General features: G+C 35.7%; 1 protein-coding gene across 1 annotated transcript; it reads left to right on the top strand.

Moving 5' to 3' along the window:
* Positions 1–299: 299 nt before the first annotated feature.
* LOC140962593 (uncharacterized) lies at positions 300–13,524 on the top strand. The gene is made up of 5 exons (XM_073421546.1): positions 300–433; positions 2,950–3,179; positions 9,200–10,738; positions 12,278–12,413; positions 13,026–13,524. Exons 1-5 carry the CDS (start codon positions 300–302, stop codon positions 13,522–13,524), a joined length of 2,538 nt encoding a protein of 845 aa, XP_073277647.1.
* The last annotated feature ends 2,397 nt before the right edge of the window (positions 13,525–15,921 follow it).

Here is a 15,921-nt window from a genome sequence, read left to right as displayed (position 1 = left end):
TCATGCCAAAATTTTTTTAAACCGTCAAATTGATATCCCTTATTTTAATTTGCTTCATAATATACATATATCATTCAAATCCTATTTTGATTATTTCAAGTACAGAAGAAGGGTTTGATTATGTCAAGTATAGAATAAGGGTGTCACATTTTAGTTGGTATCAGAGCCCAAGGTTCTTCGACAGGGAAGACACTACACTTCATCCATACATGGAGAACTCGGCAAGTAAGTATCTTTGTATCCCATAGTTTATGCTAAGTTATGTTCTTCTACGTGACCTACGTGTAGAATAAAAGACGATGCCACTTAAACGAAAGGTACGTGAAGGAGAGTCATCTAAGGGCAAGGCCCAAGCAATCGAAGGTGAAGGCAGTGTGGCACGACCTGTAGATGACTTTGATCAGCTGCTCCAAGATCAAGGGAAAGTTGATGGGTAGCAGATACATCAATTACCTGAAATGCAACGAACTACTCATGAGCAGGCACAAGCACAAGCCATAGTACACATACATGTGCCTATTCAGACAAATGTGTATGATCGCTTTCGATATCTAAATCCTCTTGAATTTATGGGAAGCACCGATCCAGCAGTATCAAAAGTATGGATTAAGTCATTGGAGTCCATCTTCTCCTACTTCCATTTGGAAGATGATGCAAACACGGTTAGTCAAGCCCCAAGTAAAGCATGGGAGCCTTTAGAGTTGCCAGAGGGACCAATCACGAGGGGACGTCTGAAGAGGTTCAAAGAAGCATTGAATGGGCTCATGAGCAATCAAGGAGGGCTTACGTGCAAGGAGCAATGTGCCGAAGGGTTTGTGATGCATGGGAGTGAGTTCGGGAACCAAAAGAACATTATTCAAGCAGTCCAGAGCCTACACGGATCCCAGCACGGACCTGTACACGGGGTCCGTGTCCATTACAACCGAGAATGAAGAAATCTAGTGTGTACACGGACCCGAGCACAGACTTGTACACGGGGTCCGTGTCTTATACATCCGAGATGGAGAATTCCAGTGCCTACACGGACCCGCTTCCGAACCTCTACACGGGGTCTGTGTACTAGGCGGTTTGACGAGAATTTTTTTCCTTCTTTAGAGTTTTAATTATTTTGTCAACTAGATATTGTTATCTTTTGGATAAGTAAACATATTAGGGACAAATTTTAACACATTATAGAGATTATCATTGATATTTTATCAAAGTTTTAGAGTTTTTTTTCTCTCAAAACATTCAAAGTTTTGCTTTGTTCTTAAAATCAAACTTATCAAAGTTTTAACTTTGTGACGTTTGTCGATCGTTCTTGTGCGTATTGTCATAGACTTGTTCTTCGAAGGTTTGTTCGAGTTTACGATTGTTTCATTCTGAATTTTTTTTCTTTTTCTTGGTGATTTTCGAGTAGAACTCATCAAAAAAAAAGAGTATAAAAAATCCGAAAATTCACCATTATTTCTTTTTGATAATTTGTTCTATTTCCTTTAGAGAGACATATTCAATTGCCTCTCACAGTCAAAAAAAATAAAAATAAAAAAATTTTATCTTCAAATTTCTAGTCTATGCAGTCCAAGTGAGTCGATCACAATTGTTCACGGGTTTGAACTTGATTTTTTGATATACGCAAATACAAAGCTTGATCACCTTCAGGGAACTCTCGAATTTGAGTGAAAATACTTGAGTGCGAGTGAATTTTCTTTGGAGTGAACGGTGAGTATTTGTTGTGAGCGAAAATAAATTTGAGAGGAGTGACAAACGGCTTTTCTTTGGAGTGACCGTGAGAATTTGGGTTAGAAATATTTTTTTTCTACAAGCGTTTTCTTGCAAGTACAAATCTGAAATTATATGGAGAAGGAGGTAGGAGATAGTTCGAACCCGGGGTTTTCTAAGGTTCAAATGGAGGCGTTGTTTGGGCATTTCAGTAGGATGATGAGGGTAGAGTTGGAGCCATTGCATGAGAGGATGAGTAGGCTTGAAGTTAGTACTAGTGGAGATAAATCAAAGCCTAAAAATATGGGTAATGGAGAAGAAGAGGAAGATTATGATTTGCGAGGAGATGGGGAGAGCCAAAATGAAAATTGTGGTAGGAATGGAAGAGGTAGAGGATTTGGTAGATGAAGAATAGAAGCCGCACGGGGTAGACATGATGGGAATAGGGAAGATGGGAACATGGGTAGCATTAAGATGAAAATTCCATCGTTCCATGGGAAATCTGACCCGGAGGCATATTTGGAGTGGGAAAAGAGGGTAGAGTTGTGTTTGAATGTCACCACTACTCCGAACAAAAGAATGTTAGGTTGGCGGTGGTTGAATTTCTCGACTATGCTCTCATTTGGTGGGATCAACTAGTGACAACTAGGAGGAGGTATAATGAGAGACACATTGAAACTTGGGATGAGATGAAGAAAGTCATGAGGAATAGGTTTGTGCCCAATCACTATTATAGGGAGATGTTTAAGAGGCTACACACTTTGAGGCAAGGGGTAAAGAGTGTTGAGAACTACTATAAGGAGATGGAAATAATCATGATTATGGCAAATATAGAGAGGATAGTGAGGCAACAATGGCCCGTTTTCTTGGTGGTTTAAACAAGAAAATTCAAGATCAAGTGAAGCTTCGGCACTACTTGGATCTAGACGAGATGGTGCAAATGGCCATAAAAGTGGAGCAACAACTCAAGAGGCGAGGAGTTGGCCGCACCAATCAAACTGGGGGTTTATCATCTTCTTGGCGATCAAATGTGTTGAAACGTGATGAGAATAAGGTGATGACCAAGCCCAAGATTGAGACCAAACAAGAGGCGCCTAAACCAGGAGTGCAAGGTAAATCTGAAACTCCTTTTAATCGATCTAGAGATGTTAAATGTTTTAGGTGTCAAGGGCTAGGTCATATTTCTAGTGAATGTCCTAACAAAAGGGTAATGATTTTAAATGACTATGGTGAGTATGAATCTCATAGTAAGGGTGATGAGGATGAGATGTCTGCTGATGAGAACATGTTTGATCGAGTTGATCAACCTCCAAAAAAGGCATGGGAGTCGTTGGAGTTGCCCGAAGGACCTATAACAAGGGGGCGTAGTAAGAAGTTTAAGGAAGCACTTCAAGGGCTCATGGAATGCTGCCAAGTGGAGTCTGCAAATGGGATGTTCAAATTAGAGAAGCTTGGAGAACATGGCAACAATATTGGAAGTCTTTCGAATGTCATTCAAGTGCTAAATAATCATGAGGACAGCAGCTCCCACACACCCGCGCCAGAATCAGCGCAGCCACGCAGGAGCGTGCACACATGAGCAGAACAACCCGTGCTCCCGTGCGAGAAGCCACGCCACCGCGCACGCGCGTTGCGAGAGAAGTCGCGCACCGGCGCGCGCATCGCTGGACCAAGACAGAAGCACACGCGCCATCGCGCGCGCGCCCCCGCACCAAAACACGCGCACTCGCGTGCCAGCTGCTGGACGAGAACAGAACCTTGTGCGCAGCTGTGCGAGATCACGCGCAACCCTAGTTACAAATTTTATTGTTTCTTTTGGTTATTTATTGATGGAAAAACATTTTGAACAGAATTAATTGAGTTATATAAAATTCTTTTGAGTTTTCTATCAAACTTTCAAGGCTTTTGCTTTGTTCTTAAAAATCAAACTTATCAAAGATTTTATCTTTGTGGCGTTTGTCAATTGTTTTCGCACGGATTGTCAAAGACAGGTTCTTTGAAGGTTCGTTTGAAATTTGATTGTTATATCGTGAATATTTGTTGCTAAGCTTTCATCGCTTAGAGGTGAATATCACAAAACGGTTGCTTGTTTCAAAAGATCGGGACAAAACAACGTTTTTTGTTCATCGATTTGAGGGCGTGACTCTGTTTTTGAGCGCGTTTGCTTTTTGTGATTGAAGAATCGCATCATTTGGTATCAGAGCTTCTGGTTCATTGAATTCAAGTAACATTATCGTTGTTATTTGCATATCTGTTTAATCTTTCTTTCTGTTTCAGATATGTGTTATCCTATCATTCTTAGTATTTGTGAAATCCGTGAATTTTCGAAAATTCTGTGTTTGTTCCTTGGAATTTTCGAGTACACCAGAAATTTTCGAGCAAAAAAAAACAATTACCAAAATTTCGAAAATTTGCTATATATTGGTTTTGCAATTTTGTTCTATTCTCTTGTGAGAGCCCTATTAAAGTGTCTCTCACAATAAAAAATATAAATATATTTCAAATTTCTTGGCTTTGCGCAGTCTTAGTGAGACAGTTGCGAGTGTCCACGAGTTGAGTCTAATTGGTTTGATATACAAGTACAAGGCTTGAGCACACATTTGAGAGAACTATCAAATTCGAGTGAAAACACTTGAGTGCGAGCGTTATTTCTTTGGAGTGACCGGTGAGTATTTGTTGTGAGCAAAAAAAAAAAATTAGAGAAGAGTGACGAGAGACTTTCTTTGGAGTGACCGTGAGCATTTGGGTGAGGAACATATTGTTTTCTACTAATGTTTTCATGCAGGTACAAACTGAAATTAAATGAAGAGGGAGGTAGGAGATAGTTCGAACACGGGGTTATCTAAAGTACAAATGGAGGCGTTGTTTGGGCATTTTAGTAGGATGATGAGAACCGAGTTTGAGCCATTACATGAGCGGTTGGATAGGCTTGAAGTTAGTACTAGTGGAGATAAATCTAAGCCTAAAAATATGGGTAGAGGAGAAGAAGAGGAACAATATTATTTGGGAGGAGATGAGGAGAGCCAAAACAAAAATTGGGATAGGTATGGAAGAGGTAGAGGATTTGGTAGAGGAAAAAGAGAGGCCGTAAGGGGTAGATATGATGGGAATAGGGAGGATGGAAACATGGGTAGTATTAAGATGAAATTCCATCGTTCCATGGGAAATCTGACGCGGAGGCATACTTAGAGTGGGAAAAGAGGGTAGAGTTTGTGTTTGAATGTCACCATTACTCCTAGCAAAAGAAGGTTAGGTTGGCGGTGGTGGAATTTCTAGACTATGCTCTCATTTGGTGGGATCAACTAGTGACCACTAGGAGGAGGTATAATGAGAGACCCTTTGAAACTTGGGATGAGATGAAGAGGGTCATGAGGAAGAGGTTTGTGCCCAACCATTATTATAGGGAGATGTTTAAGAGGCTACAAACTTTAAGGCAAGGGATAAAGAGTGTTGAGGACTATTATAAGGAGATGGAAATAGTCATGATTATAGCCAATATTGAGGAAGATAATGAGGCGACGATGTCTCGTTTTCTTTGTGGATTGAACAGGGAAATCCAAGATCAAGTTGAGCTTCGGCACTACTTGGATCTAGACGAGATGGTGCAAATGGCCATAAAAGTGGAGCAACAACTCAAAAGGCGTGGAGTTGACCGCACCAATCCAACTGGGGGTTCATCATCTTCATGGCGATCAAATGTGGTGAAACGTGAGGAGAACAAGGGGGTGACAAAGCCCAAATTTGAGACCAAACAAGAGGCGCCTAAACAAAGAGTGCAAGGTAAATCTGAAACTCCTTCTAACAGATCTAGAGATGTTAAATGTTTTAGGTGTCAAGGGTTAGGTCATATTTCTAGTGAATGTCCTAATAAAAGGGTAATGATTTTAAATAACTATGGTGAATATGAGTCTCAAAGTGAGGGTGATGATGATGAGATGCCTGCGTTAGAGGATCCTGATGAGAGATATGAGGCGGTTGTAGGTGAAGCACTAGTGACTAGGCGAAGTATGAGTGCCCAAGTCAAGGAGGAGGAGACTAACCAAAGGGAGAACTTGTACCACACTAGGTGTTTTGTGAATCAAAAGGTTTGCAATTTAATCATAGATGAGGGGAGTTGTTCTAATGTGGCTAGTGTTGAAATGGTGGAGAAATTGGGTTTGCCTACACTAAAGCACCCTCAACCATATAGGCTTCAATGATTGAATGATTGTGCGGAAGTGAAGGTTAACAAGCAAGTGCTAGTGCCTTTTTCTATTGGGAAGTATGGGGATGAGGTCTTGTGTGATGTGGTACCAATGCATGCTTGTCACATCTTGTTGGGTAGGCCGTGGCAATATGATAGGCGGGTGACACATGATGGGCACAAGAATAGGTATTCATTTGTATTGAAGAAGGAATCCATTTTATTACTTCCTTTGTCTCCAAAGCAAGTGTTGGAGGACCATTTGAAAAAAAAAAAAAAGAGAGATGAGGCCGAAAAAAAGAGTGAACTAAAAAGTGAGATAAACTTTGAAAATAAAAATGAAATGGCTGAAAAAAAGAGTGATCAAAAGAGTGGGCCTTACCAAAGAAAAATGAGAGGAAAGAAATTGAGAGAAAAGAGGTAAAAAAAAATCATATATGGCCTAAAAAAGTGAGTTGAAACAATTGATGCACACACATGAACCACTTGTGTTGATTATTTATAAGGAGATCCTCCTTAACACAAGTGATATAGCCGGGTCCCTTCCGAGCATTGTTGTTTCACTTTTGCAGGAATTTGAAGATGTATTTCCGGAGGAGTTACCCCAAGGCTTACCACCATTGAGGGGAATCGAGCACCAAATCGATTTCGTGCCTGGGAGTGCACTGCCAAATCGTCCCGCCTATAGTTGCAATCCGGAGGAGACTAAGGAGCTTCAACGGCAGGTAAGTGAGTTGTTAGATAGGGGTTTTGTGCGTGAGTCTATGTCCCCTTGTGCTGTCCCTGTTTTATTAGTTCCTAAGAAAGATGGCTCATGGCGAATGTGTGTGGATTGTAGGGCAATCAATAACATAACCATTAAGTATAGGCATCCCATACCTAGACTAGATGATCTGTTAGATGAATTGCATGGTGCATGTGTCTTTAGTAAAATTGACTTGAAGAGTGGTTATCTGCAAATTAGGATGAGAGAAGGTGATGAGTGGAAAACTGCTTTTAAAACCAAGTATGGGTTATATGAGTGGATGGTAATGCCATTTGGTTTAACTAACGCTCCTAGCATCTTTATGAGGTTCATGAATCATGTCTTGCGTGCACACATAGGAAAATTTGTTGTGGTTTACTTTGAAGACATCCTTGTGTACAGTAAGAGTCTAGAAGAGCATGTTGACCACTTGAGGCTTGTGCTAATCACACTAAGGACTGAAAATTTATTTGCTAACTTAAAGAAATGTGATTTTTGTACGAGCAAACTTGTCTTTCTTGGTTTCGTTGTAAGTTCACAGGGTATACAAGTGGATGAAGACAAGGTGAGTGCTATTCGAGATTGGCCAACGCCTACTACTGTTGGTCAAGTCCGAAGTTTTCATGGTCTTGCAAGCTTCTATAGGAGGTTTGTAAAAGATTTTAGCACATTGACAGCGCCAATGTGATAAACATAAAAATTGTACATTAATTAAATGTTTTATAATATAAATATATAGTTTTTGTTTTATTAAATGTTTAAATATTATATGTTTTATAATAAATTGTATAAAATATAAGCTGTTGTGTAATTACAAGTTTTTACTATTTTTTACAGGTTCGATAAAACAAGATAAACTTGGCGTTGCAAATGGGATTAAGATGATTCTTGGACCTGTAGAAAGTTGATTATAATATCTACAATATTGTTGACAAGCATGAGATAAAAATCCTCTCACAATTGGGATCAAATTAAGCAACAAATACAGTTACCAAAGGAGTGGCAGTTTTACCATGCCCTAGTACNGGTACCATTTAAATGTTTGTTTGGTTTTACCAACCATTTAAAGTGGAAACCTTGATTTAGTGTTTACAAATATATATAGCACAATAAATACTTGACCACGTTTATAAGTTTTGGTATATATTATATACTTATAAGATAATAATTTATAACATAATATAAATATGATTATTTAATATATTGGAACCATTTTATTAAGTGGATTTCAATATTGTTCGTTAATATTAACTTTATTAAAATACCAAGAGTGGATCCTTTAATCTCAACTACTTAAATGAAAATTGGAACAATTAAAATTTACCCATTAAAGATTCAAATAATTAAAATTAAAAAGAAACAAAAACAAAAACAAAACAAAAAGACATTGTAGTGGACTTGTAATTACCTTAGCTTCCCTGTGGGTACGATATCGGACTCACCGAATTATACTATTTGTGGACAACCTGCTCTTTGGAGTGCAACAATCAAAGTGACAACAAGTTTTTGGCGCCGTTGTCGGGGAAGTATAATTTAATTTCAAGTCTATTTAATTTTCTTTCTTTGAATTTTTTATTGTTTTTGTGTGTTTTTCTTCTTTTTCTTTTGCATTTTCATGAGCATTATTTGGTCACGTACACCTAGTGGTCGACTCATTCGAAATAACCCTTTATTTTTACACAACATGGCGGAAGAACCCATCCAGGAAAATGAAGATGAAATTCAATCTCAACATGATTATGATAGGCGAAGAACACTCAGAGATCACATGAATCCTACACGTACTAGTGCACCTTCATGTCTAGTTTTTCCCCCTGATGCATCTCATTTCAATTTTAAGCCTGGTATTATCCAACTTTTACCCAACTTTCATGGCTTAGATTCTGAAAATCCATACATGCATTTACGAGAGTTTGAAGAAGTGTGCAACACATATAATGATCTAAATTGTAGCATGAACACCATTCGACTTAAGCTTTTTCCTTTTTCTTTAAAAGATAAAGCTAAAACTTGGCTACAAAATCTTAGATCGGGATCCATTCGAACTTAGGATGAATATAGAACAAATTCTTTCAAAAGGCAAATCATCACTTTCACTCAAAAACAAGGAGAAACATTTTATCAGTGTTGGGATAGATATAAAAAATTGCTTAATCTTTGTCCACATCATAGTTTTGTAATTTGGAGAGTTGTTTCTCAATTTTATGAAGGCTTAACACCTAAATATAGGCAAATGTTTGAATTTATGTGTAATGGAACATTTGAATATAAAGATCCAAACGAGGCAATTGAGTATCTCGATTCATTAGCTGAAAATGCTCAAAATTGGGACACTATAGGTACAATCGAACCATCAAACAAGATTCAATCTCCTACATCTGGTGGAGGTATGTACACTCTCAAAGATGAACATGATCTTCAAGCTAGATTTACCTCTTTGGCAAGAAAAGTTGAGGCACTTGAATTGAAAAAGAATGGTCAATTAAAATCTGTTCAAGAAATTGCATGTCACATCTGTGATACAAGTGATCATTCTACAAAAGATTGTCCCACTTTGCCTTCTTTTAAAGAATGTCTCCATGAACAAGCCAATGTTTTAAACAATCTCAAAAGGCCAAATTTTGAACCATTTTCTCAAAGTTACAATCCAGGTTGGCGAAATCATCCAAATTTTAGTTGGAGGAATGATAATGCTGCACAATTTTCACAACCACATTTCCAAAATCAACAAAATTTTCAAAATTATGCACCTTATGTTCCTCCACCTAAAAGGAATTTGGAAGATATATTGAATTCTTTCATTGCAAAGCAAGAGTCTATCAATACTCAAACTGCTCAAACCATGACAGATTTGAAAGATACTCTTGCTAAATTTGCATCTGCACTTAATGTTCATGAAAAAGGTAAATTTCCTTCACAACCTCTGCCTAATCCCAAGGATCATCATTCACAAACTGGAACTTCTGGAACTCAACCGATGGATCAGGTAAAATCTGTTATTACCCTTCGAAGTGGTAAGGTTGTGGAAAAATCCATTCTTGAACCTTGTGAAGATGATGATAAATCAACTCCAAAGGGTAAGGAAGTGGAACCCATAACTTGCGAAGAGGAGGTTCAACAGACAGTGTCACCACCATTCCCTCATGCATTGAAAAATACAAAAAAATCAAATTTGAATTCTGATATATATGATATTTTTAAACAAGTAAAAGTTAATATTCCTTTATTAGATGCAATAAAACAGGTACCATCATATGCCAAATTTTTGAAAGACTTGTGCACTGTGAAAAGAAAATTGAATGTGAAAAAGAAAGCATTTTTAGCCGAACAAGTAAGTGCAATCATTCAAAATAATAATGCTTTGAAATACAAAGACCCTGGTTGTCCTACTATTTCTTGTATTATTGGAGAACGAAAGATTAAAAAAGCCTTGCTTGACCTTGGAGCTAGTGTGAATTTACTTCCATATTCAGTTTATCAAGAACTCAATCTAGGCGAGTTAAAACCTACTTCGGTAACACTTTTACTTGCTGATAGATCTGTTAAAGTGCCAAGAGGTATGGTAGAAGACGTGTTGGTCCAAGTTGATAACTTTGTATATCCTGTCGATTTCATAGTTTTAGATACACAACCTATCGAAGCTTGTAATGCAATTCCTGTAATTTTAGGTCGTCCATTTTTAGCAACTTCTAATGCTCTTATAAATTGCAGGAATGGAATAATGAAGTTGTCATTTGGTAACATGACCTTGGAGCTTAATGTGTTTAATCTTTGTAAGCAACCACATGACAAAGGAGATGAAAGTGAAGATGAAAATCTTATTGAAACTCTTGTGGAAGAAAACATTCAAGAAGGGAGTACTCGTGATCAATTAGATATTTGTTCAATTGAAACTGTTAAAGAAAATATTGAAATTGATCTTGATGATTTTATCAGGTATCACTCGTTACCAGGATCAGAGAAAGAATTTGATGCAAAATATGAGAACAAAGACGAACCACCCATATTGGAGTTAAAACCCTTGCCAGAAGAATTGAAGTATGCATTTCTTGGAGAAGATGAAACATATCCGGTGGTAATTTCTTCCAAACTAGCAAGTGATGAAGAAGGTAAATTAGTTGATATGCTTAAAAGACATAAAAATGCAATTGGTTGGACACTAAAAGATCTCAAGGGCATTAATCCACTAATTTGCACTCACAAAATTCACTTAGAAGAAAATGCAAAAACATCTCAACAACCACAAAGGAGATTAAATCCACACATGAAAGATGTTGTGAAAACTGAAGTTCTCAAACTACTTGATGTTGGGATTATCTACCCTATTTCTGATAGTAAGTGGGTAAGCCCAACACAAGTAGTTCCGAAAAAATCTGGCATCACAGTGATAAAAAATGAAAAAGGTGAATTGTTAACAAGTCGAGTCCCATCTAGTTGGCGGATGTGTATTGATTATAGAAAATTAAATGACGCCACTAGAAAAGATCATTTTCCATTACCATTTTTGGATCAAATTTTAGAAAGAGTAGCAGGTCATCCATACTACTGTTTTCTTGATGGATATTCAGGTTATTATCAAATTCCCATTGCACTCGAAGATCAAGATAAAACTACATTCACATGTCCTTTTGGAACATTTGCATTTAGAAGGATGCCATTTGGATTATGCAATGCCCCAGCAACATTTCAAAGATGTATGCTAAGCATTTTTTGCGACATGGTTGAAAATTGTTTGGAAATTTTCATGGATGATTTAACTGTCTTTGGGAATACATTTGATAATTGTCTTGAAAATTTGGAAAAAGTTTTAAAAAGATGCGAGGAAAAAGGTCTTATTTTAAATTGGGAAAAATGTCATTACATGATTACTTCTGGAATTGTTTTGGGACATGTCGTGTCATCTCATGGAATTGAAGTTGATAAAGCAAAAGTTGATGTCATTGCCAATTTACCCCCTCCAAAAACCATTAAAGAAATTCGCTCATTTTTGGGACATGCTGGATTTTATAGGAGGTTTATAAAGGACTTTAGTTTAATCTCTAAACCCATTTGTAACCTCTTAACAAAAGACAGTGCATTTGAGTGGACTCAAGAATGTCAAAATGCTTTTGATAAAATCATTCGACATTTAACATCAGCTCCTATCATGCAACCTCCTGATTGGTCTTTACCATTTGAAATCATGTGCGATGCGAGTGATTATGCAGTCGGTGCAGTATTGGGTCAAAGAAGAAACGGTAAGCCTTATGTGATATATTATGCAAGTAGAACTTTAAACAATGCTCAAATGAATTACTCCACAACTGAAAAAGAACTACTTGCTGTAATATTTGCATTAGATAAATTTCGTTCTTATTTGATTGGATCAACAACTATCGTGTTTACTGATCATTCTGCTATTAGATATTTGTTGACCAAACAGGATGCAAAGCCACGACTGATACGATGGATTTTGTTGCTCCAAGAATTTGACATTGTGATCAAAGATAAAAAAGGAACCGAGAATGTCGTAGCCGATCATTTATCGAGACTAGTAACAGGATCATCTTGTGAAATGACACCAATTAACGATAATTTTCCTGATGAACATCTATTTTCAGTTACTACTACACCTTGGTTTGCTAACATAGTAAATTTTCTTGTGACAGGAAAAATGCCACCGCAATGGAGTTCTCAAGATAAAAGAAAATTTTTGAATGAGGTAAAAAACTTTTATTGGGATGATCCGTATCTGTTCAAGTATTGTCCGGATCAAATTTTTCGACGTTGCATACCCGACAATGAGGTAAGTAGTGTCATTAAATTTTGTCATTCAGAAGCATGCGGAGGACATTTTTCTTCAAAGAAAACAGCTGCAAAAATCTTGCAGTGTGGATTTTATTGGCCCACTTTGTTTAAAGACACCCACGAAATCTGCAAGATCTGTGAAAATTGTCAAAAATTGGGTGCGATTTCAAAAAGAAACATGATGCCTTTGAATCCTATTATTGAAATTGAAATCTTTGATTGTTGGGGAATAGATTTTATGGGACCTTTTCCACCGTCGTTTGGATACTTGTATATTTTAGTTGCAGTTGATTATGTTTCCAAATGGATAGAGGCAATTCCATGTCGAACAAATGATCATAAAATCGTCATCAAATTTTTAAAAGAAAATATTTTTAGTAGATTTGGAATTCCTCGAGCCATGATAAGTGATGGGGGAACTCACTTTGTTAATAAACCATTTGCTTCATTAATGAAAAAATATGGTATTACTCACAAAGTAACTACTCCTTATCATCCTCAAACAAATGGACAAGTTGAATTAGCTAATAGGGAGATAAAGCAAATTTTGGAAAAAACTGTTAACTCAAATAGAAAAGATTGGTCTCTGCGACTTAATGATGCACTTTGGGCATATCGAACAGCTTTTAAAACATCATTGAATATGTCTCCCTATAGGTTGGTTTACGGAAAACATTGTCATTTGCCTGTGGAATTGGAACATAAAGCTTATTGGGCGATCAAAACTTTTAATTCAAGCATGGATGATGCCAACAAATTGCGCAAATTGCAACTTAATGAACTTGATGAACTCAGAAATGACGCGTATGAGAATTCAAGGATTTATAAAGCAAAAATCAAATCATTTCATGATAAAACAATTCTTAGAAAATCTTTTGAGATTGGTAAAAAAGTTTTGCTTTATAATTCGCGACTTCACATATTCCCAGGAAAATTACGATCAAGATGGACAGGTCCATATGTTGTAAAACATGTGTATCCTTATGGAGCTGTGGAAATTGAAAATCCTAAAAATGGTGATGTTTTTAAAGTAAATGGGCAAAGGCTTAAACCATTTTTAGAAAATGAAATCTTTAAAGAAGAGTTTATTTCCCTTTCCGATTCTTGATTTTTTGTATTGCAATTAATTTTGTTTTTTTTATTTTAGGTTTCCTTAATCTTTTTATTTTCCCGGTTACATGGCGGATAACGGTACTCCGTGACTCTCACAGTCGGTTTAATCAGTTTCCCATAATTGCTGATACAAAAATAAAAAAAATCATTTCTTTTCTTTTCAAAATGGATGAAATTCTCTCAAAAATTTGTAAATATTTTCCCTTTGTTTCTGAAAATGTTCTAAGAAAAATTTATGCAGGAAGGTGTGAAAGATTGAGATTGCTAATGCAAAAAAGAATTCCAGAAGATATACGTCTTGTAATAGAAGCTAAGGTCCAATTAGGAGGAGAATTTCCACAATCATTGAAAAATATTTGTGTATTTTGTGGGTCGGGTCCTGGAAAAAATGAAGTGTTTGTAGAAGCAGCAAATAATCTTGGAAAGATATTGGCTGAGAGAAAAATTCACTTGGTATATGGGGGAGGTAATATTGGGTTAATGTGATCTGTTTTAACATCTGCTCATCTTGGAGTAGTCAGGTTTTGGGTATTATTCCTACAGCTTTAGCTGAAGGAAATATTACAGGTGTTACGATTGGTGAGGAATTAAAAGTTTCTTCTATGCATGAAAGAATCATAAAAATGATTGAAAATTCTGATGCTTTTAACGCTCTACCAGGTGGTTTTGGTACATTAGAAGAAATTTTTCACACTGTTTCTTGGGCACAACTTAATATCCATAATAAACCTGTGGGCTTGTTGAATATCAATAATTATTATGACAGTTTGTTGACATTTTTGATAAAGCTGTGGAACAGAATTTCATTTCAGAAAATTCACGACGGATGCTCATCTGTGCTTCGACTGCCGACCAATTAATTGATGATTTGAAAGCTTTTGTTCATAAGCCTGATCCGATGATAACAAAGATCAATTGGTCGCAATCAAGCAATAAGAAAAAGAAGTTGGATCATTGATTTAAAAGTCGTGGATTGGTTTGCGTTTGTTTCAGTTTGTTATCTTCAATAAAATTCCAGGTGATATCTCTTTCATTATGTACTCTTTATTAATAGTTATTTTGACATTAGGGACAATGTCATATTCTGATTGGGGGAGAACAAAATTATAAAAAAATATTAAAAAAAATAATAATAAAAAAAATAAAAAATATATATATTTAAAAAATATATTATTTTAAAATAAAATCATGTTTATTGTTTGTATCTTAGTAATTTTTGCAAAAATATCATACATTACATGTTTGAAAGGTTTAAATTAGAACATGTAAAAATCTATTTAAGGATGTTTAAATTTTTATTTGAAAAAATGTCTATTTTAATATTCTGATCAATATAAAAATATGATTTATGAAATAGTTTTTTTTAGTAATTAACCATTGTGATAAAATCAGGTATTAAAGTATATGGCCCAAGATTTACCTTATAAGAGTACATAAAATTTTAAACTCACACATATTTTGTGAGTGAGTGGAGAGGACTGAGAAAACAGTTTCCGAGCCTTTACTGATCATGAGAGAGGCTATCTATTGTTTAGATCTTGAGTTCTTATTTTGAAAAAAAATTGATATTTCCTGAAGAAAAAAAAAAGAGAAAAAAAAAACAAAAAGAAAGAAGATGAAGATCTATGTAATTTTTAAGTTATATGCTACGACCAATTTATCTCTCATAAAAGAAAAAAAAAGAGAAATTTATTGTACAAATTAAATAAATATGTGGTCAAAAAGCATAAACTTAGTCTGATTCAATGATGTAATGAAAAAAAAGATCAGGAAAAAATATATAATAAGAACAACTAAATTTTGAATCAATGGATTTTCTATCTTTTGATTAGTTTGGCTCGTTTGTCTGTCTGCATTCTGTAAACCATTTTTCTGAGCATTTATCTGTATTCCAACTCCATGAGAGAAATCGTTGCCATAAATTGAAACATTTATTAACCTGTGAGGATATGGAGTTGAGACTCTTACTAGGAATTTCTGAAGGCCGTGTACATTTAACTACCTGAAATAAGCTTTGAATTGATCATCTCAAATTATTTCATAAATTATAATTATGATGATCTTGATATAACTTTGACAGTTTTCAAATTTAATTTAAACACTTAGATAGTTTTGATTACATTTCTATTTAAATTAATCAATATGTTTTGTATTGCTATTAACGCTTAAATTGCTAGGGACTAGCAATAAGCTGGTTGGGAGGTGTGATAAACATAAAAATTGTACATTAATTAAATGTTTTATAATATAAATATATAGTTTTTGTTTTATTAAATGTTTAAATATTATATGTTTTATAATAAATTGTATAAAATATAAGTTGTTGTGTAATTACAAGTTTTTAGTATTTTTTACAGGTTCGATAAAACAAGAATAAACTTGGCGTTGCAAA

The sequence above is a fragment of the Primulina huaijiensis genome, chromosome 17 (genome assembly GCF_012295235.1).
Source record: "Primulina huaijiensis isolate GDHJ02 chromosome 17, ASM1229523v2, whole genome shotgun sequence".
NCBI classification, from domain to species: Eukaryota; Viridiplantae; Streptophyta; class Magnoliopsida; order Lamiales; family Gesneriaceae; genus Primulina; species Primulina huaijiensis.
Note: the sequence above shows the minus strand (reverse complement) of the source record. Positions and strands in the feature narration are given on the sequence as shown.

Coding starts and splice junctions, on each gene's coding strand:
- LOC140962593 (XM_073421546.1), top strand. CDS start 300: ATGCCACTTAAACGAAAGGTACGTGAAGGAGAGTCATCTAAGGGCAAG. Junction 434..2,949: donor GATCAAGGGAAAGTTGATGG/GTAGCAGATACA, acceptor TGAATCTCATAG/TAAGGGTGATGAGGATGAGA. Junction 3,180..9,199: donor ACATGGCAACAATATTGGAA/GTCTTTCGAATG, acceptor CTTCTTTTAAAG/AATGTCTCCATGAACAAGCC.